Here is a 22,624-nt window from a genome sequence, read left to right as displayed (position 1 = left end):
CTGGTAATATTTCCTTTAACTATCTCTGTTTGATCTTCTCAGTTTGAGATATTGTTCCATTTGAATATTAACACTTGGGTTCAACGTCTTCTACTTTCAGGAATACTTTGTAAAAGCTGTTACAACTCTAACATCAAGCTCAGTTAAAAATATATCTGTACAAGGCTCATGAAAGTTATGAGACTTCTCCCTTCTTTGTCTCTGAGTGATTATTTGTTGAATATGCATATTTAATTTCTGCTCATTCAGCAGGACTGATTCAAGTGGGTGCATGCAACTACATGAATCAGATTTAATAGTTCCAGAGTCTTAAGTTGGTCTTCATAGCTGAGTACAACAACAAATATAGGGGCATTACATTACAAACAAAGCCCCCACTTACTTCCTGTCCTGGTTGAAGCCCAGCTGGCAAAAAAGCACCACACAGCCACTTGCTTGCTCTGTTCTGGTGGGACTGGGGAAAGAATCAGAAAAGTAAAAGTAAGAAAACTCATGGGTTGCTATAAAGATAGTTTCATGAGTAAAGCAAAACCTGTGTGTGCAAGCAAAGCAGAATAAGGAATTCCTTTACTCCCTATTGACAGCCAGGTGTTCAGCCATCTCCAGGCAAGCAGGGTTCCTTCACTCCTAATTGTGACTTAGGAAGACAAATACCATCACTCCAAATGCCTCTGCCTCATTCTTGTCCCCTCTAGCCTGTTTTAATTAAACATAATGCCACAGGGTATGGAATATCCCTTTGGCCCATTGGGCTCAGCTGTCCCAGCTATGTTCCATCACAGCTTCTTGTGCACCCTCAGAATATTGTCTGGTGTGGTAGTGTGACAAACAGGAAAACAGCAACATCTAATACCATATAGCATGATTAGGGATCCAGAATCCCTGGAGGGTGAATTTCAGGAATCAGATGCCATGGATGCACGAGAGGATGTTCTGCTAGATATTTTATGTAACACCTAAAATGATTTAACAATAAAGAAAGTGAAACATACGGCATCCTATTTGAGGTGTGAAGGTTTCAGGATCTCCAGGATGTATTAAGATAAATGCAGGCTTGGAAAATGTAAAATAATAGAAAAATACTAAAAAATAACAAGAGATGAGGAGCCATTGACAAAGGCTTTAGCCTGTCAGTTCTTGAGTTAGCAGTCTTTGAAATCTTATAATAGTATTATATTGAGGATCTAATAAGGCATAAGAGAAGTTTTAAAACCTGTAATGTGGACTCAAACAAAAACAAAAAACATTTTCATAAATTAGTGCAGTTTTTTAATTATAACATATTCACTTTTGTGTTGTCCTGAAGCATATGCCTCAGGACAAAGCATTCCTTGTCTATAATACATTGGAAGATAATTTCAGATCCTTGAAACAATCTGGAACAACGCAAAGACAAGAAGTTAAAGGACAGCCATATTATTCAACTCATGTTTTCTGTCATATTTAGTCACCATATGGGACACTTTCCTCTGCTTTACATCACTCTTAATTAGATTTCTCTATTCCATTTTGTCTTCTCCATCTCCCTCCTTGCTTTTGACTCCTGTCACAAAGCTGAAGTTCTGTGTTACCAGCTCATCTCTTTTCCATACCTACATATCTCCAGAAAGGCAGGCCAAAACCAACAGATTTATCACAGCCTTAATGACAGCTGGCTGCATGCTGAGTGAATTCTTAAATTCCACAAAACTACTTTTCTTGCCAAAACATGTGGAGTTGCAGCAGTCAACATTTTATTGGGGCCGTTATCTCCAGATGAGGAATGACTCTGCTGGAAAAAATTATTTGGTATCAGCTATAGATCTATTTTTAGCTTGTTGTTTGGTGGAACTTCAGAAAATATAATTAGCCATATGCTGAGATATGTTCTCCATTCAATTAAATTCAATTTTTGCAAACCACATTTAAGCACTACCTCGTCCACAACTTTACACTTGAAATCAGAAGGCATGGTGGGGTTTTTTATGAGAATGTGATTCTTCATAGTTCTTTGGGTATATAATTGTGTTTATGAAAATTGTAGAATGGGCAGTACTTAAAACTGAAATCTTCCTTTTGTTTATATGGGAAGATTTGTGCAGGCAACAGTACTGGAATCATCCCCTACTTCTGTCACTTATGAACTTCAAGCCTAGCACTGGGGCAATGGTGTTCTCAGAGGAAGAAAAGTAGAGCAGGTCAGAAACATTTATTCTCCCCCACAAGTATTTATAGTGAAAACAAAACAAGATTACTTTAATCAAAAACATACACAGAAGATCTTAAGGGTTTGTTAAAAATAAGAGCTTCTAAGTGAAAACAATTCTTTCCCCAAATAAAATCTAAACAAACTGTCAAATTTCAGATTGGATTAAAACAAATTGAAATATTCAATCATATCTGGCTGGCTAAATCTTGGTATGGAATTATTGTCACGTGCCTTATGATACCACCATGTCCCCCAAACCAGAACTCGTCTTTGCCCTACTTTTCCCATAATAAAATTTCAGTTTCTCTTCGGGAAATTTTCTGGGAAATGAAATTCAGTTTTTGCTGCCCTGAAAAGGCAGTTTGGACTGTGTGAATTGGATAAATCTCATCTTTCTATTTCTATTTAAAGAAGAAAAAGAAAACTCTTTTGCTAGAAGAATAGTAAGGCTGGAGTTTTATTTTTCTAGCTGATGGAGTTTTCTTTGATTCCTCTCTGATTACCGGTGGTCTGATTCAAATTTCTCATTCTTTCACAAAGCTGCCAAATAGAAGAAGCTTTCTTGCAACATGGTCCATGTCATGGATGGAGAAAAAGTGTAACAAAGACTAGAAAGAAGGGAGAGAGAAACATTTGGGACAGTTTCACACTTCTGAATGGTCTGACAAAGCTGGCAATACAAGTAGAGCTTCTGCAGCCTCTGTGTGTTCTATGCCAGCTGTGCTCAGAGTAAACCTTATGTAATTGAAAGTCAAGGTTCTTGGCTGTAATCATTCAAAACTCAATCCCAAAGTTCTTGTGTTTCAACATATTTGTATTGATGGCAAACTGTTGTCTGTTTGCTTGATCTCATTGACTTTTTGGTCTGCTTTTTTTGGTTGACCTCATTGCCACTTGAAATGCAAAACATTTAGATTACTCTGTTTCTAGCAAGGTTAAAGAAGGGGATATAACACCAGTTATTGACAAGACTAAGAACTGTATGTCACCCTTATTTTCAGGTGGCTCTTGATGAAAAGCCTGTTGTCCCTACTGGAACCATTTTTTTTCAAACAACAGTGGCAGTTGCCTTTAGCAGTTCACAGTGCTAAAGAGAGTTTCTGAGCCTGTACATAAAGAAAAAAGCATAGATTGTTTCTGAGGTACCTCTTATTAATGGTAATCCATTGAGATAAGTTTCAAGATTACTACAAATTGTTTCATGGCTGTCTCATGGCTCAATACTGAGTGAGTAACATCACACAGTGTAAAACAGTGCAATATAATACAAGGATCTAAATAGTCAGAATAGCAAAAAGCAATTTGAGAAAAAAGTAGCATGTTTAATCACATTTCATTGAGTATTGAAATCAACTGAGTTGCTTTATAGAGCTTCCAAAGCACAAATAGCATGAATGTTGCTCATTCACCCAGGTTTTTATCAATAAAAATTAGTAATCAAAGGTGTTTTTTCTATAGTTAAAGGAATCAACTTGTTTAACTGAATGTGTTTTTTGGTTGAGCGTTAGTACAGCTGAGATGGAGGATTTATTTGTTTTTATAGCAGGGTTAGATGAAGTTAGCTATTTCACTTAACCTGTTTCTCAGTAGCTGAAGGCCTAATTTTACAGATTATATTTGCCTAATTTTGTAGGTACCTTTAATTACAGAAAAATTCATTGGTTTAATTAAAAATAATTAAAAAGAATAAAACCTCCTCTGCAGAAAAATACAACTCTATGTCTAATTTATAGACAAAGAGTAGGTAAGGTGTTTTCTTTTGTTTGATTTTTATAAACATTCAAATCAACAAAATTTGACTGTTACACTGTAATGTATTGCAAATAATACATTTCCTACAATGCTACTAAATACTTAACAATTATCCTCATAACTTCCAAAGAAATTCAGTTTGTTATGGTCCTTTTGTTCTCACAGAACAATCTAATTCTCATGACCTGTGAATTTAAATGTTTTTTTGTATTCTCTGGTTAAGCTTTTACCAACTTTTAATGAGTAATTTTCCTCTGATTAGCTTACTCTGTAAGACTTCACTTGCAAGCAAAATTATATTTTAATTCAAAAGGCACACTAATATGATATAGATAATCACAGGTCTGAGGGGAAAAAAGTGAATCCACAATGAAATTTTTTTCTTTCCCTGGTATCCAGATATACAGCTTAGTAAATATTATGAAAAATCTCTGCTTAGAAATTGTTTTAATTTGAAAACTCAAAAGGCATAATCCCATCCCCCTTCTGAATATATTTACTGCTGAAATTTCATATTTAGATTTATGTTTTTCCTTTATTGGTTCCATTAATGTCTTTGAATAATGGTTTCCCATGTGGTAATCTAATTATTGTTTGAAATAATTGGGAAACTAGCCCATTGTCATAGATCAGGTAGAAAATTGATAAAAGTGAGTTTTATTGGGCATGGGTGTCTTAACTAGGAATGTTCAGATAATGGAATTGGTTAATTTTTGATTGAAAATTAATGGCATCTACACAGCAAGTCCTGTTGAGTAGTTGCCATGATCTAGGAGTGTTACTGCCCAACTCGGTGCCCCCACCAAGGCTCTCCAAACCACACACTGCTGTCTCTCACTGCCCTGTTCTCCCCTTCCCTTCCCAGCTGTGGTGGGATGGAGAGAATTATTGGAGGTAAGAAAGGCAGAGATAACAGATTGAGGTAAGAACAATTTACTGGAAACAGCAATGAGATAAGACAATGAACACAAGCAGCAACAATGCTAATGGCAGAGGTCACAGGAAAAGAAACAAGTCACACAGAAAACCTCCCCAATTTTAGACAACATAGGATTACTCCCTCTGCCATGTTTACTTGTCCCTTCTCCTGAGAAGAGTGTTCCTTTCTCCTGCCCCCAGCAATGATGTGAGGTAGTGCAAAATAACCTCACTGTCCTCTCCTAGCTACTGAAAAGATTAACCCCAGTGAGAATCAGGACAGTAGTAGAACTTGCAGAAGCTCTAGCACATGGGATACTTAAAACTGAGCAAGACAGGCAGGAAAAATGGATTTTGGGGAATTAGTTTTTTGCTGGCAAAGGGGTGGATTAGTGACCTACTACCTCAGAAGCACCTTTAAGTCCGTTTGAACAAATACTTGGGATTCCATATGTCCTCTGGTCTCGTTTGGACTTCTTTTGTATCTAGCAGTAGGAGATCATTATCCTGTGAAAGTAATGACAGTAAATGCTTGACAGCTTGACAGTAAATGCTTATTTTTCAGTCTTTCTTACTGGACAGTTAAATCTCAGTATATGTAGAGTCACATTGTGCCTACTTGTTTACTTGCAGTAGAGAGGAGTGAACTCAGAAATGAACTTGTCCCATGGATCACAAAAAAACCCTAAAATTGGCCAGCAGCACAGGGAGTTTCAAATGATAGCAAATAAGCAACAACTTCATTGATTTTTGATTCCAATTCTGATTCTGATTTTGAATTCTAATTATTTGCATTTTGTGTTTTTTACAGACAATCTGAAAAGAAAGATAATCCAGAGGCAGATTCAGAGAGCAGCTCTAGGTAAGAGCATAACATTTTAGATAGGATACAACAGGGACAATAACCTTTCTCCCAAGGCTGAATCTGCTTGGGAGGCAGATTCTATGACAGTTTTTTACCACAGTATTTCTACAATACTCCATGCCACAAAGAACATGGATTCTGTGAACTTTGCCTGAGAGAAAAATAATTTGCAATTCTTACAGATTGGGAGTTTGGTTTCTGATTATTCTAATCTGAATTCCCATTAGCAGATATTGATTTGTCCTGAGGCTGAGCTAGTAGCCATGTTGCCACAATCTAACATTCTTTTTAATTTTTCTCATTTCAAGGGCGACTGAAGGCATATACAGTTCATTTCACTTGCATCTAGTTATTGAAGTTGAGAATTTATTTCTTGCCATTTCTGTTGACACAGCTGTAAAGCTAAAATTGTTTAAGTTGTTCACAAAAGTGTAAAGTCATCCAGATTTGGTTTAAGATACTTTAAACAGACTCCACTGACTGTGTATTGAAATGGCCTAGCAGTATTCATAAGAGAATTCCACTTTGAAGACAGTAAACTTCAGTCAAAATTTGACAGAAGATTGCTGGGAGAATCCGTTTATATCCCCCCTCATTTAGATCTATAAAAGAATTCCAAAATGTGCCTTCTGGACCTACTTCAAATAAAAGATGAGGCTCACTGAGACCAGATTGTAGCTGATATGTGTACTTCTATGTGTACATAACATAGAGAACATTTGTCTCTTAATAAGACAGAGAAAATTTGGGGACTATCTTTTCTTCCAAATGTCAGGTAAGTTACTTCAAAATAACAAAACTGTTTCTCTTTCTAATTTACCCTTGCATCTCAAGCTTTGTTGATGATATTATGGTTTCATACCTTTATCATTTTTTATTTTGATTTAAAAATCAGCACTAATAATAATTTTGTCTATGTCTATGTCAATAAAGTTCAGGAATCAAACTCAGTTGATTTTTATCAGGATGAGAAGGGGAAGTGAAAGAATTGCTGATCTCTTCTTCCTGTTATCCAGTGACAGGACATCTGTGAAAAGTTCAAAGCTTCATCAGGGGAGGTTCAGACATGATATTAGGGAAAGATGCTTTACCAAGAACAGGCTTCCTTGACAGGTGATCAATGTCCGATACCCAACTGTTTAAGCAGTATTTGAACACCGTGGTTTAATACACTTTAGGTCAGCCCTGAAGAGAGCTAGATGACTGCTAGAAGTCCTGTCCAACTCCTCCCTTTCCCTGCCCTCCCCTTCCCTCCTCTGAAGTTCAATTTAAAGGTGCGATCTTCAGAATAACATGGAGTTTTTTCTTTAATTCACTCCAGGTTTGAATACCATCTATTTAGTAAAATTTTTAACACTCTTACAAGTTACATCAAGATGAATCATAGAAATGCTGTTTATGAGAATTCCTTTTTCAATGTTTTGAAAAAATGAACTAATGCATTCTGAATGCGTCTTTCAATCTGAATGATAATATCTGGTCTTGTACACTGACTTTTTTACTACATAGAAAATTTGTGTTTCAAATGCTGTTTTCAATAACTAAGCTGGTTTTTTATGACATAGGTAGGTATAACTTTACATGTCCTTGGAAAATGCCATAGCAGTGACTTTATCAGCTATACATTCACAGAGTGAATATTCTATTAGTATTTCACCTCATAGCAAGCAACCCATCTGGTTTTGCCTTTTTGTTTTGAGCGTTGCTGTCTGCTTATTCTCACTAAGTCTGAAATTGTCTGGACCGCACAGAGTATTTTTCAGTATTTACATTGTTATTTTAAATACTCTGGATATTTTGACTTACTATTTGTTCTATGTTCTGGGGAGTATTATTTGCCTGCCTGCCTTTCTGAATGAATGTTCTTTCAAAGAGTAACAGGTGCCAAGTCTTGCAGGAACTTCTTGATGATTAGAATGTCATCAAGATATTTTTAAATGAAAACTGCGTGGTCAAAAGTCTAATTATAAGGGTCTGTTGAAATCCCAACATGAAATAAAACACACCATTGTTTCAACTAGAAACCAAGTTAACGTCTTCCAGCTGCCTTTTTTCCTTCCCCTTAGCTTAAAGCATTTTATGGTAAAAACTCTTTGAGAAACTATTCTAGTCAGATTTTAAAGAGTGTAGATCTGTCTCCCTTATGGCTGTGCTTAAGATGTGGATTTCTTTTTGAAGGAAAACACCACTATTTAGCCCTTGCTCTTAGCTGTCTCTTTTAAAACACCATATGCTGGGTGGTATCCTACCAGATGGGAGGTATCAGCAGAGACAAGGGATGCTCAAAGTTTGTCAGTACACTACCAGAAACATTGAATACTTTATGTAAATTTGCAAGGATTCATCTCAGTGTGCCTCTCATCTTTATTAACTGCAAAAAAATACCTTATTATGCAAATAAAATATTTTTGTTATCTTTATGAAGATCTTTCAGAGTAACACAGCTGCATTTTTAGGCAGGATTTAAAGTTCCTTTTGCATGCCCAGTTGCACTTCAGGAGTATTTAAAATGAAATAATGTTCACACTGCTGAAGTATTGACAGCAAAAAGACTGAGTCACAAACATGCTTCTGGGTGAAAAAGATGGAAGAAAAGAAAGGAAAGAAAAGCTTTCCCTGGGGTTTGCAGTGTTGTAGAAAAAAAGTTGGTGCTTTATTTGACTCCAGTGAAGCATTATCTTATGATGCTTTAAAGTAGTATTTCTGTAAAATACAGAGCCTAATGACAAAATCTTTTTTCTTCTGAGGAGGTTTGTTAGGAATAAATTACTGTCCAACTCTGTTGTCATTGTTAAAGCTGCTTGAAAAAAAAAAAAGACAAATGTGGGTCTTTGTAAAGAATTAGCATCCCTTGTACAGATTTCAGCATTAAGGCATAGTTTTATCAATATTTTATTTAAAAACTGCAACCAAACCGAACAAAAAACCCACTTATTTTTCCAGGTTTCTTAACTCGAATTTTTAGAAATAAGATTCTGTATTTCTGTTGTTACTCAAAGAGCTGTTCTCAAGTTCCTTTTTAAGCAAAATTCCCTTGAAAAAGTGATTTCTCATTAAAAATAAACTGATGAGGTGAGTCAGAAACAACAGATATGTTTCAATCCCTGAAAATGCATACCAGCATTTGATTTAGTGTGGCAAATGCCTGTGAGCAAAGATTTTGGCATGTTATTTTTATATTTGGGGTTGTAACACATATTTGCTTTTAAGCAAACAGGGAAATTTCTGCTTATCTTTCTTCCCTTTATCTGTACCATCTTACATTTTCAAAGCTAGATGGCTGTTCTAAAGATGTTAGTATCAGCCTATGTCCTTTCTCATTCCTTGCTGTGTGTTTCTTTATGGCATCTTTTATTCTGCTTACTCACTTTTCCTTGTCTGGAAGTGAATGAAGATGATCAGCACAGAGTACAGCAGGGACAGACAGGGCTGTATAATGGATGCCTCAGGGCATTCCTGCAGGAGTATTCCAGCCAGTCTTAGGAAAGGATTTCAAGCAATGATTCCTCCAATGCTTGTGATGCTGCCACTACCACGTATCTGATACCAGGATGCAAATATGTTGTCTGACACATTTCTGTAAATCAGAAGGGTTACAAAGGGAAACTGCTGCTCCCACTTGTCCAGAGTGTCACATCACAGAATCACAGGATGATTTGGGTTGGAAAGGAGGTTTAATGATCCATTATCCAGTATCCTCCAGCTATGGAGAGGGACAGTTCACTCTATCAGGTTTCTCAAAGTTGCATCCAACCTGTCATTGAACCCTTCCAATGTAGCTCATGCCACTAGAAATGCTGGTCCACCATGGTTTGTACCATACCCTATATGGTATATTCATGAAGTGCATGGTAGTCCTCTCTGCAACCATTGCAGTCTCTTCCAGGCATATGTAACATTAATTAGTCCAATAATTATGATTGTCTTGAACTCATCTGCTGTGATCTGTGTGAATGGAAAGCACATAACACTTCCAAACTGCTGGTTTGCATCAGAGTTAATCTGTTCTTTAAATAAATCCATATTTAAATAAAATGAACTTGGTTTCTTTCACTGCTTTACATCTTGTAACTGAGATGACATTTAACTTTTTTCATATGAAGCAGAAGAGTCTTGATCAGTACTAATGCCATGAAATTAAGAGACACAAGTGTTTTCAATCACAAAATGACAGAAGCTGAGGAAACTGGCAGTTTGTGTTTTCCCACACAAATCCAGCACACTCCATGGAGAATAATAGATGGCCTGTTTTAAGACCGTCATTCTTGGTGATGAAAAATGATATCTTATGTATGGGCTAAATAAAGCACTTTAGAGAAATAATCTGAAGTCCATAATTTCAATGAGGTTTGGTTTTTGGGTTTTTTTTGGGTTTTTTTGGTTGGTTAGGTTTTTTTTCTTGGTTGAGTTTTTGGTTTTTTTGTTTTCTTGTTTTTTGAGTTTTTTTGCAAGAGATAAGGCAAATATGCCCAGTACTGCCAGGCACCCAAGAGCTAAAATATGCTAAAGAACAGTGTGGACAATTTGCAATGACCTCAGAATAAGGGAAAGATTTCTCTTAGGAATTCACAATGTTTCTATGTGTTATGTTCTTCTGTACACTCGGGCTTGAAAGATCAAGCAGCAGTGGTGTTTCCATACAAGTTCCTGTGCATGCAGCACACTGATTTTTATTCCTAGGGTGACCTCTAGTGGCATCAAGGCCATTTTCTTTAGGGATGAGTTTCATTTCTTTAGTCTATTTCAAAGGAAATAGGAATTCTAAGTGACAAAAAGCTGATAAACGGGACATTCATTCTTCATTGTTGCTACAACAAAGACACCAATAGCAAAACTTGATGAAAATTCAAAACCAGTACCTCTTTGCCTTTTTTTTAAGAGTTTTACTCTGCCAAATATACAGATGCTTTTGATTCTGCTTTGTACAATTATTGAAACATATTAAGTACTTTTTGAAATATTTACCAAAATAGTTTTTAATCGAATGCTTGCAACAGTTAGGAGCAATTAATTTTGAAAACATATATAAATAGTTGTTTGTACATTACCAGTTGTTAGACTTTATGCTTTGGTAACTATGAAGCTATAACAAACTTACTGTCTTGGTTTTGTACACTGTTTTGTGCTTCAAGTCAGTACAGTTTATGGCTGAAACTATGGGCTCTTGAACAGTTTTTTTGGTTTGTTTTAGTACCTACCAAGTTCTTCTGTAAAGACGATCACAATCAGGAAAAAAAACATAGATTCAAAGCAGCAGCTAGACAAGCTGCAATGATGTCCTTGCCACAGTACTTGAGGTTTCTTCTTAAGTAATATGTTTTGGGGTTTTCACAGTATTACATAGTAATTGAATTTAAAATTGTAGTAGTATGTTCCAATAGGAAGACACTTCTTGCACCTGTCCCTTCAGGTCTCAATCTCACAAAGACCTTTCTTTCCACAGGTTTCTCTCCAGGCCTTCTAGGGTGTTTTGTAGGTTTTGTTGGAGTTTTTTTTCTGTATTTTTTCTATTACTCTTTTTAGCAGGATTTACTGTGTCCAGTGTTAAATTCTAGAGGCAGGCATGAGTCTTCTCTTTCAGTTTGTCTTCAAAAAAGGCAATATTCATATTTACTGGAAGTCTTTACAAATACGTCCTTCTGAACTGTCAGAGAAAATTCTGAGATTACTTGTATGTTCCTATTAAGCTTCCCATGTGACCCACTCAAATCCAGCTATGAGATCTCAGAAAAGAGCAAAGACATTTTTGGATCAAGTGATATTTTTATTAGGAGTCATGAACTTGTAGCACAACTACCCAGTACTCAGCTTTATTGACATTGACTTTGGCATTTCACTGTTGTTGGAACAGCTTGTAGTCTCTGTAAGCTTTCTTGTAGTATTTCTTCTGAAAGAATGAAAAGTTCAGTGACAGTTGTATTATTATTTAGAAACTCCTTCTGGTATCTAACAAGACAGAATCTGGAGATGAATCTTTCAATTCTCTAGTTTGGTCTCTTAAGATATTAAGATTCTGCGAGGGTAGTTACACATTGAAAAAGTCATTAAAGAAGTTTGCAGGATCTCTGTTCATGGAGTTTTCACAATATATCTGGTTATTTTCACAATAATCTGATTCAGTTTTCACCCAACTTGAGCAGTTTGAACCACACAGGCTTCCAAGGTCTCTTCCAACCAGAATGATTCTATGATTCTAAACCAGGGCTTGAGGTGGAGGGAACAAAAACTAAAGCTGGTTCTAACCATATAGACTACAGATTCTAGGCCTAAGCTTGTTTGCTTAACTTCGGTATGTATTTGAGTACCACTCTCTCTTTTGGCTCTAAAAAGCTGGTAGAAAGTTTAACTAAGAATAATAAGGGGTTTAAAGTGCTGTAGGCTTCTTTCTTCTGATCATGTCCAATGGGTGTGTTGGGCAGCTTGACTAGTTCTGTTTCAGTCAAGGCTTCCTCCATGAAAAATTCTGTAATCTAATGAACTATAAACTACAAATGGAGCCCTTTCACATCTGTATTTCTCTGAGTTTTTTCAAGGTCAGACCTAGAGTAGAAAGTTCTGTCTAGCTGATTATGTAAAAGACAGGACAAGGGGTGAATGAGCAATAGCATGGCAAGTGTGATATCCAGCATTTCAGAACAACCTGCAGGTCTGGTAAAAAACTTTTGCTGTTTTACTTTTTGCTGAAATAGCTAAAGGAAATTAATTCATTCCTTCTTTGCTGAAAAATGTTTGCCTATTTGAGATCAAAATAAATAATTACTTGGAACAAGTAGCTAATAATATCCCACAAATGTGCAGAGGTTGGATATAACTCCTCCAGATAAGAATCTTGTGGTTAAGTTGTAATTGTTTCTGGATATGTCAAGATTGTCTCTTCTCAGTATACAGCACAGTGTAATTCAGCCAACAGCTACCAGAACATCAAGCCCAGTGTCCTTTCCTTCACAGGTCATAGGCAAGAACTAAGTTATGAGAACTCCCTAAATACCTCTGTATTTCTTGTACTTTCTTGAGCTGGTAGCACAGCACAGACAGCCCAGCTGTTCTGCAGCCAGCAGGTATGTGCATGGGAGATCCAGCAAAAGAGTGGCACTCCATGTGGGATATGAGTGTGGCCAGCAGGAATAGGGTGTCCCAAAACCATAATCTGGTCCCTGCAACTGCCCAAGTTGCTCATGGCCCGAATCTAATACATGTGCCAGAACACTGAACATCAGAATTAATCTGAAAGAATGATATTCCTGGTGACATGAAATTCTATAGATGTAGTTTCAGAAATTTTCTGGAAAACTCATACATCATACCATTTAAAAAAGCATTTAGGAAACTGTTTTAGAGGACCAGTGGAGTAACCATGTGGGAGAGTGGCAACTAAACTTTCTGTAGTACTTTTGTCTTCATTCTACATTTAACTGGGGTGGGGTCTTAGCACATCTCTCTGCTATCTGCATAGAAAAAAGCCATCAGATCAGTGATAGAGGATTTTCAGCCCAACACCTTTTGTCTTATTTGAACCAAGAATTAAACAAAATAATTTATAGTGCAACCCCAAGCTCACAATATATTGATTTCACCAATAATGACATGTCTTTCCTTTGCACTCTCCACTCTCTTGCAGATGAAAGTAGCAGAAAGATCAAAATTTCTCAGATAGGTGCAGCCAAATACATTTGTTTGATTAGTATTCACTTCTTGAATCAAGGTCAAAACTTCATTTATTGTCTAACTTGAAGTTAAACATCAGTTTCATGGCCCATCTATACCTATACACAGCTGAAACAGAAGCAGTTAGGGATAGGCCTGTATGCTTATTTTTCCTTAATATTCTTTCAAATGGCATTGCTATAAATTTATTGTACAGTCCAGAATAAATGCTTCAGTGCATTATCACGAGTGTTTCTACTGACAACCACAGACAGTTCTATACAGAATGCAGGTAAAACACTCCTTATTTTTAGAAAACACTAGGCCTATTGAATTAATCCCACAGTTGCATTGCATTCCTAAATATGATCTGCAAGCACAGACTTTGCTGCCCATGCCTGTGTATGTTGTTCATGCACAGTAATCTGTGACACTCCATATGACTGCACCCTTAGCAACCTCAGGGATGTCTTATTCTTAGGAAAGTTAAGCTATATTATTCTCAGTCAAGTCCTTCTCTTGTACAGGCATTACTTTAAAAAAGTTGTGGTGCTTATTGAGCTGCAGTCTGGATATTAGTGGTGGGGTATTCCTAATGTCTCCTGACAAAGTTTAGAAAAGAGATTTTACTTTTTTTTTTTTTCTATGAAAGCTCTTGGATTTTGTAGAAATTAATGTTTATAAAATCTCAAAGCTTATGGATGGCAAATCACACCTCTTTTTGGAGGCAGAGAAAGATCATTCAAACATATCAGGTATGATTTTATCTAATATTATAACAAGATAAATAATGCAAGATGAATTACATGTAATCAAATGGTAAAAGTATTTATTAAGTGTAGGCAAGAATCTGAGTTAGTAGGGGGTTCCTGGCTAAGACCCAGCTATGTTACTGTTCCATTAGATTAGCTGGCATGTATGGAACTTATTAAACTTGAAGCTGCTTGTTGGTTTTTTGGTTGCTTTTTGTTTTGCTTTGTTTTGTTTTTCCCCAGTATACTTTAATTGTATATTTGGAAAGCAACAGAGAATTTTTAGCCATGATGGTTTCAGAAGCTTGCATGGTTTAACTGCAGCTGGCATGAAGGCAATGCCTTCTGTTTTGTACACCATGTATTTTCAGGAAGAAAAGTATAGATGGCTAGTTTCAAAGTGAATTTGAATTGAAGTGTGACTCTGTATTTAGGAAAAACAGCTCACTGAGATGGGAAAAATAGCTCTGCTTTCCAGGTGTACATTGAAAGTTATTTAGTTTGAGCCAGTATTAAGCCAGTAAAACAATAAGCAATGCAATGTTACAAAAAAACCTCAACAAAACAAACAAACAAACAAACAAACGCCTCAAGAAAAGCAACATACCAATGGACCCTTTTACTGAATTCAGTGATTAAAATAATAATCCAAATCAACAAAATACACATCCTTAATTCCCTGCACATCCATTAACTTATAAAATGCTGAAAATAGGACAGCATGTTTCAGTGTATTCTCTGACAAACTGGCTGAATATTTTAAAAACCTATTACATTAGGGTTAAGTAAATTGCTCTAAAACCCACAATATAAACTCATCCAGTTATTAGGATATTTTTTTCCTCTCTTGAGTTACATTATGCCTACTTGTCTTTGCTTTTGCTTGTATAAGGCACACATGTGGTGCCCAGTGACAAATGTAGACTGACATGGCCCAGAGGAAACATAAAGAAAAAAAGGAGAATTACTTGTAAGATGATCTTGAATAATGATAGATGGATAGTTCTTTCAAAAAAAAAAAAAAAACAAACAAACCAAACAACAAAACAACTTGAAACATATGTTCCAGTTTGAAAGCACTAATGCTTGAGTTTGCCAAATGCTGCAAAGTTGATAAATAATACAGTAAATATATTAATGGTATGCTAAATTCAATTCTAAATTTGGTTACTTCAAGTGACTATAAATTTAAGCAGATAAACACAAGACTGTCCAGTGAAAAAAATGAAAATATTTGACTGCAAAAGTACAGCTGGAGGGCAGGGCACAATGTTATTTGAGGCACAAGACAATAAATCTCTAGGAGTTTGACTTCCAGGATACACTCAGGTTGAGAAATATATGAGCACCCCAGAGAGTATAAAGTTCAGGGTCATAGAGAGTTTCTTGCAAAATTTTCTGACAGTAGACAAGAATCTGCCAAAGTATTTTAGGTTGTTGCCAGCTTGCAGTAAACTATGGTGATAACACTTGGTATCATTCTAGAAATAGTGTGTTTCATCCATGCTTTCCACGTGGCTTTGAAATAGTGATCCAGTTAGCAGGTGCTACAATTTCTCTCTGGTACTGTGGATTTGATCATGTGGAATGTGTTGTAAAATTTACCACTTCCTGTACTCCAAAATTGGCCCTTTCATTAGAATAAAATAAATATCTTTAAATGTCTCTTACAATCTTCTATATTGGAAGAAAAGCACCAAAAATTACAAACTTATGAATTTTTTATCATATGAACTGTCATCTCATGGAGAGCTCACCTTCATCTCTCTGCATGCAGCTGGTATCATTTGTGTCCTGTGCTCACTTCACCAAATGGGTTGTATATGACAATGAAGCAACCATAAAATTTGCTATTTCCCTACCCAGTGTAGCATAGTGTCAGTCTCTTCTTTACATCTTGTGACTCAGTATTCTTAAAAAAGACTTCACAACTTAGGATTCATAATTTTTGTCACTCAGCTCCATGTGCAGTTATGTTAATGTAAAGAAACTTAATACTCCTTATCAGTACATTGCTGACTGCTGCCAAAATCGTTCTGTTGTACAGAACTGGATGCCAACAGAAACCCCTAGTATCCACAGAGCCAATGTTTTCCTAAGCATGCATGTCATACCTCCCCTCACCTCTGAAACTTGGGGCTGCATTATCCAGGATTAAATTGCAGCAACTGCATTTGTTGCCCAGGAGAAGTCACTGGGGCATGAAAAGTGCATGTGGTATTACACTCCAACTGAATGGAGTCATCTCAGCTGATGCACTAAAAGCGTAGAGCTAAACTGTACAGCTGAGTTTCATATGACAAACTGTCAATCAACGAATTAAAAGTCAACCCCAACTGAACAAAGCAGATACCACTTTGTGTTCTGTGTAGTTGCAGAAATTATATCTGATAGTTAATATTTTAGCAGTAGCATCTCTACTACATCTTTTAATGCAAATTTTTTCATGGATGTGGGCAAAAGCTGATGTCATGATTTTTCAGTGCTTTGTAATCTACATATACTTTGTATATGTGTGGTTAATATTTACTTTCTGTTTCTGCATGGGAAGGCAGATACATACAATAAAAAGAAATTATTTGGAGAAAATAAAACCTGTAGCCAAAATAAAGTATTTTTTTCTTAGCTGTCTAAATTAAATTTGTGAGTAAATATTACACTTATGTTTCACAGTCCATTCAATGTCCCTCTAACTTTATTTTAAAATGACTGAGCCTATGTACTGAAGAGTGCTAACATTAGATATGAGATACAGTGAGTAGTAACCTCTGCCTTAGCTTCCTTTCTTCAGCTGTAGCTGAAATTGCTGGACTGGTAAGAAGAGAGGGGTGTGAGGCAGCAGAAGCCCGGGGGCAGAAAGAGGCCACTGCAGGGATTCATCAGGAAAGAGAAAGAGAGGAGAGAATAGAAGCAGCAGGGAGTGAGGAGAAGGCAGAAGTGGCAGGAAACATAAGTGTTGAAATATAGTTCACCAGACCTTAGATGCCTTTTAGCTTGGAGCATCAGGAAAAAGCCATGATCCTTTGTATATATTAGAGTAGGTATATTCCAAAGGTGTTGTCTTTAGAGCAGAATGTTATTCAGTTCACAAACATATTGCTGCAATGAGCAGGCATGACAAGAAACTGAAATGGACATTGCAGCTGCTTGGGGAAACTGGAGAACTTGCAAAGCAGTACCCTGGCAGGCATGCCCTGGACTTGACTTACTACTGGACTTCACCTGACACTCTGATCAGATCTCTTCTGCTTTTGTGACCCAAGCTCAGTGATGTGCACAGGGATGTGTAAATTTGAGCCATTTATCTGATGCCATTTCTGCTGCTGGGGCCACACCTGCTTGCAGTATACTCATCTCTTTCCATTCATAAAACTTGCTGCTCACCTTGTCTGCAGTTGTGCTTCTGTCTTTCATCACCAGCTAGAGATAATGGGCAGACTTGTACTCGTGGGTGTGGATGCTGAAGGTAACATGCAATCAAATAATCCTTTCTACAACATGTAATCAACAGGGAAAATAAACCCCACATTATTTTGCTGTTTTTATATACAAGTGACAAAATTTTGCCTAAGTTTGGCTGACCTTTCAGAGCTAATATAAAAATATTTTTTCCAAGTACTTGATGTCCTAATAAACCAAGGACGGAAAGCTATACTCTGACTTGTATCATCTATTAACTAGCAGAATTTGGTGATGTTTTCATGTAGGGAAGTCCTTGCTTCAGAAACAGCATTATCATTTTAGGATGTTACTCTCTTCTACCCTATATTATTTCTCTTCTTTATAAGGGGCTAGAGCTGCTGCCTCCTGAACTTAGGCAGGATCACAGATTGTGCAGATAGGACAAATGCACTTCAGTGTGCTCAGACAGTCCCCTTTAACCTGAAATTGGCTCACACTAGGTCTGGCTGAAATATTAATGGAAACATAATAAGGATTCTCACATGGTCTGTGAGCATGGCTCACTTGAGAGCCAGTAACTCCCTAAATAATTTCAGTTTGTTCCACAAGAGCACATTTCCCTCAAGCCTGGCTGCTGTGTGTTCATGAAGTTCAGAAAAGCATAAAGCCTCAGGAGCTCAGCAGTTAGTGTCTCCCCGCAAGTCCCATCTGTGTGCTTTCCCACATTATGCCTTCTCTTCGGGATGAAATGTGAGAAATCAGAAAATACTCATCCCTTTTAATTGTGGAAAGGTTTGCTCCTTTCCTTGAAGGTTCTGGCACTAATATGAAGATCTTTTTATTACCTGTTATGTTCAGGTGTAACTTGTTATACAATGTCACTGTTGTAGCATCTCCTTCGCCTCCTGTCTTGTTTGTTCACTTCCACATTTCAAGCAGTTTATATTTTTATCTTTTAAGGGTACTCTCCCCACCACAAATGTATTCACCCTATCCTTCTTTGCAATCACACACAGCAAGGCCTTTCCATGTATGAAATGAGGCTTGTGCGTGGGCTTTGTCCACCTTGACTGTCTGTATGAAGACGCTTGAGCTAAGTAATGGAATAAAATGCTTTTCAACTTCATCTGTATTAAGCTACAGGGTGCTACTACAAAAGATTAATGGTTTCAGTTGATGTGCTGACAGGCAGAGAGGGGTCATTGCTGCCCTCTTGTTCCAGAAAGAATTCCTCTCCTTGAAGAAAGGGTGCAGTCCTCAGGCTTCATGACAAACTGACATAGAATTTATTTTCTTGGCAGAAATAAGAGTTGGGGTGGAAACTTGCATGTATTGTACAGCAAATATTTTGGTTTTTTCCATTTCTCTTGAGTTAAAAAGGTCCAACATGTTTTCTTGGGAACCTAAAACTCTTCTCATTCATCCCAGAAACAGAAACTGTTGTAACATTAGTAGGTAACTTTACATTTCCTTTCACCACTGAACATATAAACCATGATGGAAACACTGTTTTACCATCTCTCAGAATAAGCACATTGTGTATTGTGTGTTAACTAGCTCTGGTACAGAATAGAGAAGTCATAAGCTGCTTTCTTAGGCTAAGTTAGGCTACTCTTAAGGTATTTCCTTACTTCTCTTTTACCTTGAAAATTTTCTCACATAGTTTCAGGATATTTTCTTTATTTATACTAATTATCTGAATTTATTGCTTTCCAAATTTAATCTCTCTTTCAAGAGCTACAGCTGTCTCTTCTTTCTGCAACAGTTTCTGGTCTTACTTTTTTGCCAAAACCATTGCAAAAAGTTGAATTAATTTGATAGAGTTTTATGCTCAAATAAATAATGTGTATTAAATATATATATATAATGTATTTTTAAATAAATAAATAATTTATTATGCTAAATAAACTTGATTTAATTATATGTAAAATTAATGTTCCGGCCTTTAATGATGGAAAAACCCAATTATAAGCAATTTTATCTAAATCACTACTTATTGACTAGGTCCTCTACTAAATAAGGCCTAAATAAGGAATTTGAAGAAGCATTTCCAAAAGAGAGAAGGTGTTAATGACTCCCATTTTGTTAACTATCTCTTAAAATCTAGTTTTTATTCTAATTAGAAGCTGCTTCTTTGGACACAATATAGTCATTGTTTAAATCTGAACATTTATCCTATAGCTGTTTCAAATCCTTCTGAAAGACTAACGTTTGATCCAGCAGAAGAGAATCTCCGAATGCAAATTGAAGAAGAAAAAAAAAGGTATTACTTCTGCCTCAGATTTCTCCATCCTTCAGAAGATAAATTATACTGATAGTATATTCCAATTACAATTCTGCACACACTATCTACCCTCAGGGTTTTCTCTGACATTTTAAAAATATCATCTTTGTGGTTCACTAATAGTTTTTATATTTGTGTATTTACAGTTGGTTTGTCAGTCAGACGCCACTGTAGATGAGAGAGGAAAATTTATGCTTGAGCTAAAGGTTAAAAATAAATAAAAACAGCCTAATGTCCTCCCTGAGGATTAGTGTTTGCAACTTCTTTGAATCCAAATGTATTGTGAGCATTTTGGGTTGATTCAAAAAAGTGCTGCCTTTCCTGACCTAAAGAAAACCTTTAAGTTATACAGGACTCACTAAGTGTAAATAATATGCAGAAAGCACACTGGTTAATCAATCCTTGCTCTCTTGTCACTGTAGCCAGGAGGCTAAATAAAAGTAGATAAATGGGTATCAGTATTAAGTATTTTGCTAGCATTTATGTCATTCATGACCTCTGAGGAAACTTCTGGCTCTTTCATACTCCTGGTAAATCTCCAAGTGTCTATAACCAAGAGGATAATGAAGCTTCCACCTGACAGGGGAACCAGTCTCAGTCTCTATCTGAATCCAAGATACCAGTTATTTATTAAGGCCAAGCTATGTTGAGAATTCAAATAAATAATTTTCATAGTTGCTTGAACCGGTATTTCAACTTTTAATCAATGTTGATCCCACCTGAATTTCACTAACTTCTTTATGCAATAAAAGATTTGTGGAATAAGTTTCTTGTGCTTACTTCCTGTGAAGCTTTTATAAAATATGAGATGTTTCCTTCTACCATCTATGTCCTCTGCATCTCTGATTATTATATATTATTTTGTAGTTTAAATCTCTCACTGTTCTAAGTAGGATTAACCTTTGTTCAGATATAAGTTGGAAAATCTGTAATACGCTTTCTTCTTCTCATATTAGCTATAAAATAGTGTACAGTCGCTTCAAAGGGCTGAAGGTAGAGATTGAGCACCTGCAGCTTCTTATGGAAAAAGTGAAGATGAAGCTGCAAAAAGACTTTGAAGTCTGGTGGTCTGAAGAGGCAAAAAAAACCCAGGTATGAAATCATTTTGTATTTCTTCTATTTTCATGTAAATATAACATCTTCAGTAATTTCTTAAAGAAGTAGTTAATTGACTAGATGGAAAGGAGTATGAAGGATGGGATTCAGGGTCTGGTTCACCTGAGCTTATGCCAATGTAAGTTGGATAAAGGTAATGTGAATTATACTACTGTGAAGCTAAAAAAACGCCAAACAAGCCCATTTTTCCTGCTCTATTTTCTGTTTTGATGTTCTCCCAAACAACTTGATTAATAGGAAGGATGAGCCCAAAGTCCCAACAACTCTGGAAGTACATTATCAGACTGCAAAAAATAATCTTTTTTGCTGCAAGCAAAGCTATGATTTAATCAGGTTTTTTGCAGCAAATATAGTTACATTTTAGCTTCCTTTGCTTGCAAAGACTCCAGTAACCTTTCAGCTTCCCTAGGCTCCCAGAGGATCAGCAGCTCCTAGCACAGAGTTTCCTCACTCTCTAGCTGAAGTCCTGCAGTGTTTAAGCACAGAGTGCTCTGATGCAATGACTTGTGTAAAAATGAGCTAAAGAGCTGTCATTTTAACCAGTGCATTAGAAGTTCATAACACAGCCAGTCAGAAAACTACTGAAACAACCTAGCTTTCTACTGTTCCCCTTCTGACACTTTTTTAATGACACAGGAACTCACAACAAAGCTCTGCCATGAAACGTACATCAGCCTCATGAAAAAGAATGCTGAGTGCAGTTCATCCCTTATCATTTATTATTAATTGGAAGAGAAGATTTACTCCATGAGGAAAAGTTGCTATAAACAAATGAAGTTTTAGCCTATATTTTGGTTCATTCTCTTGAGTATAAATTTAAGCCATATTTTTAAGAAAACAGCCTAAAATAAGTACAGAACTTTACATGGGGAAATTAGTTATCCAAACAGTGGCACCTAAGTAGCTTAACTGCAAGTTAACATTGCCAAGTACTTTTCCAGTTAAAATTCCTAACCATATTAGTGGAAAGAGGATGATGTTTTAGTCACCCTCCTGTCTAAATATTTAGGCTTTTCAAAGCATTGCAAGTAATAGTCTTAAATCCACTGCAGCATATTTTTCTCTGTCACTTAACAGGAGAGTTCCAGGATTCAACCTCTCATGATTCATCAGAAGATTAGAAAACTAGAAAATGTAATTGGGATTGATTTCTTAGATCTTGACCTATCTATACATCTGAGCTCCCAAAGAAACTGAAATCAGTGAATATATGCTGTTATATATTAAAAACCTGTAACTTGAGCTTAAAAATACTTGAACCAATCCTAAATACTTTTCTCTTTGTTCAAAAGTGTTTGTGCAAGTGGAGAAAATACTGTGTGATTCAGACTGTGTTTTCTGAATGAGCAATTGCTTATCTTGTTATTGTTGAAATTTATAGGCCCATATGAAGAACTTTAAAAAATCCTATCCTCATAATTTTGTTTTTCAATCTAAACCCAGCAGGAAAAGCCAGAGATGGTTGCCTCTCCAAATACTGGCTCTGTTTATCCACAGTTTATCAGATCCTCACAGCATCTATCACCTAGCAGGTAAATTGTTTATTTTTCTCTTCCTTCCTTACATGAGAAAAAATGCAGTTTTAGCATAAGTGCAGTTGTCCAGAATGCTTTTGGGAATATCACACTGAAACACTGTATTTTCAGTTACAACAGAAACGATTGGGTAAAAAATGAAATTTTATCATTCAGTTATTTGGAAGT

At 36.3% G+C, this 22,624-nt stretch overlaps 1 protein-coding gene across 1 annotated transcript in view; it reads left to right on the top strand.

Annotated features, from left to right (window-relative positions):
- KIF6 (kinesin family member 6) overlaps positions 1 to 22,624 on the top strand; it is a 148,607-nt gene that overhangs the window by 113,148 nt on the left and 12,835 nt on the right. Inside the window, exons 16-19 of the mRNA XM_056487306.1 lie at positions 5,670 to 5,720; positions 19,703 to 19,784; positions 20,762 to 20,897; positions 22,365 to 22,453. Of these exons, the coding sequence (XP_056343281.1) occupies positions 5,670 to 5,720; positions 19,703 to 19,784; positions 20,762 to 20,897; positions 22,365 to 22,453 (358 nt within the window). The remainder of the gene's footprint in view (positions 1 to 5,669; positions 5,721 to 19,702; positions 19,785 to 20,761; positions 20,898 to 22,364; positions 22,454 to 22,624) is intronic.

The sequence above is a fragment of the Oenanthe melanoleuca genome, chromosome 3, assembly GCF_029582105.1.
Source record: "Oenanthe melanoleuca isolate GR-GAL-2019-014 chromosome 3, OMel1.0, whole genome shotgun sequence".
Taxonomy (NCBI): Eukaryota; Metazoa; Chordata; class Aves; order Passeriformes; family Muscicapidae; genus Oenanthe; species Oenanthe melanoleuca.
The sequence above is the reverse complement of the archived record's forward strand: the minus strand, read 5'-3'. Positions and strand labels throughout refer to the sequence as shown.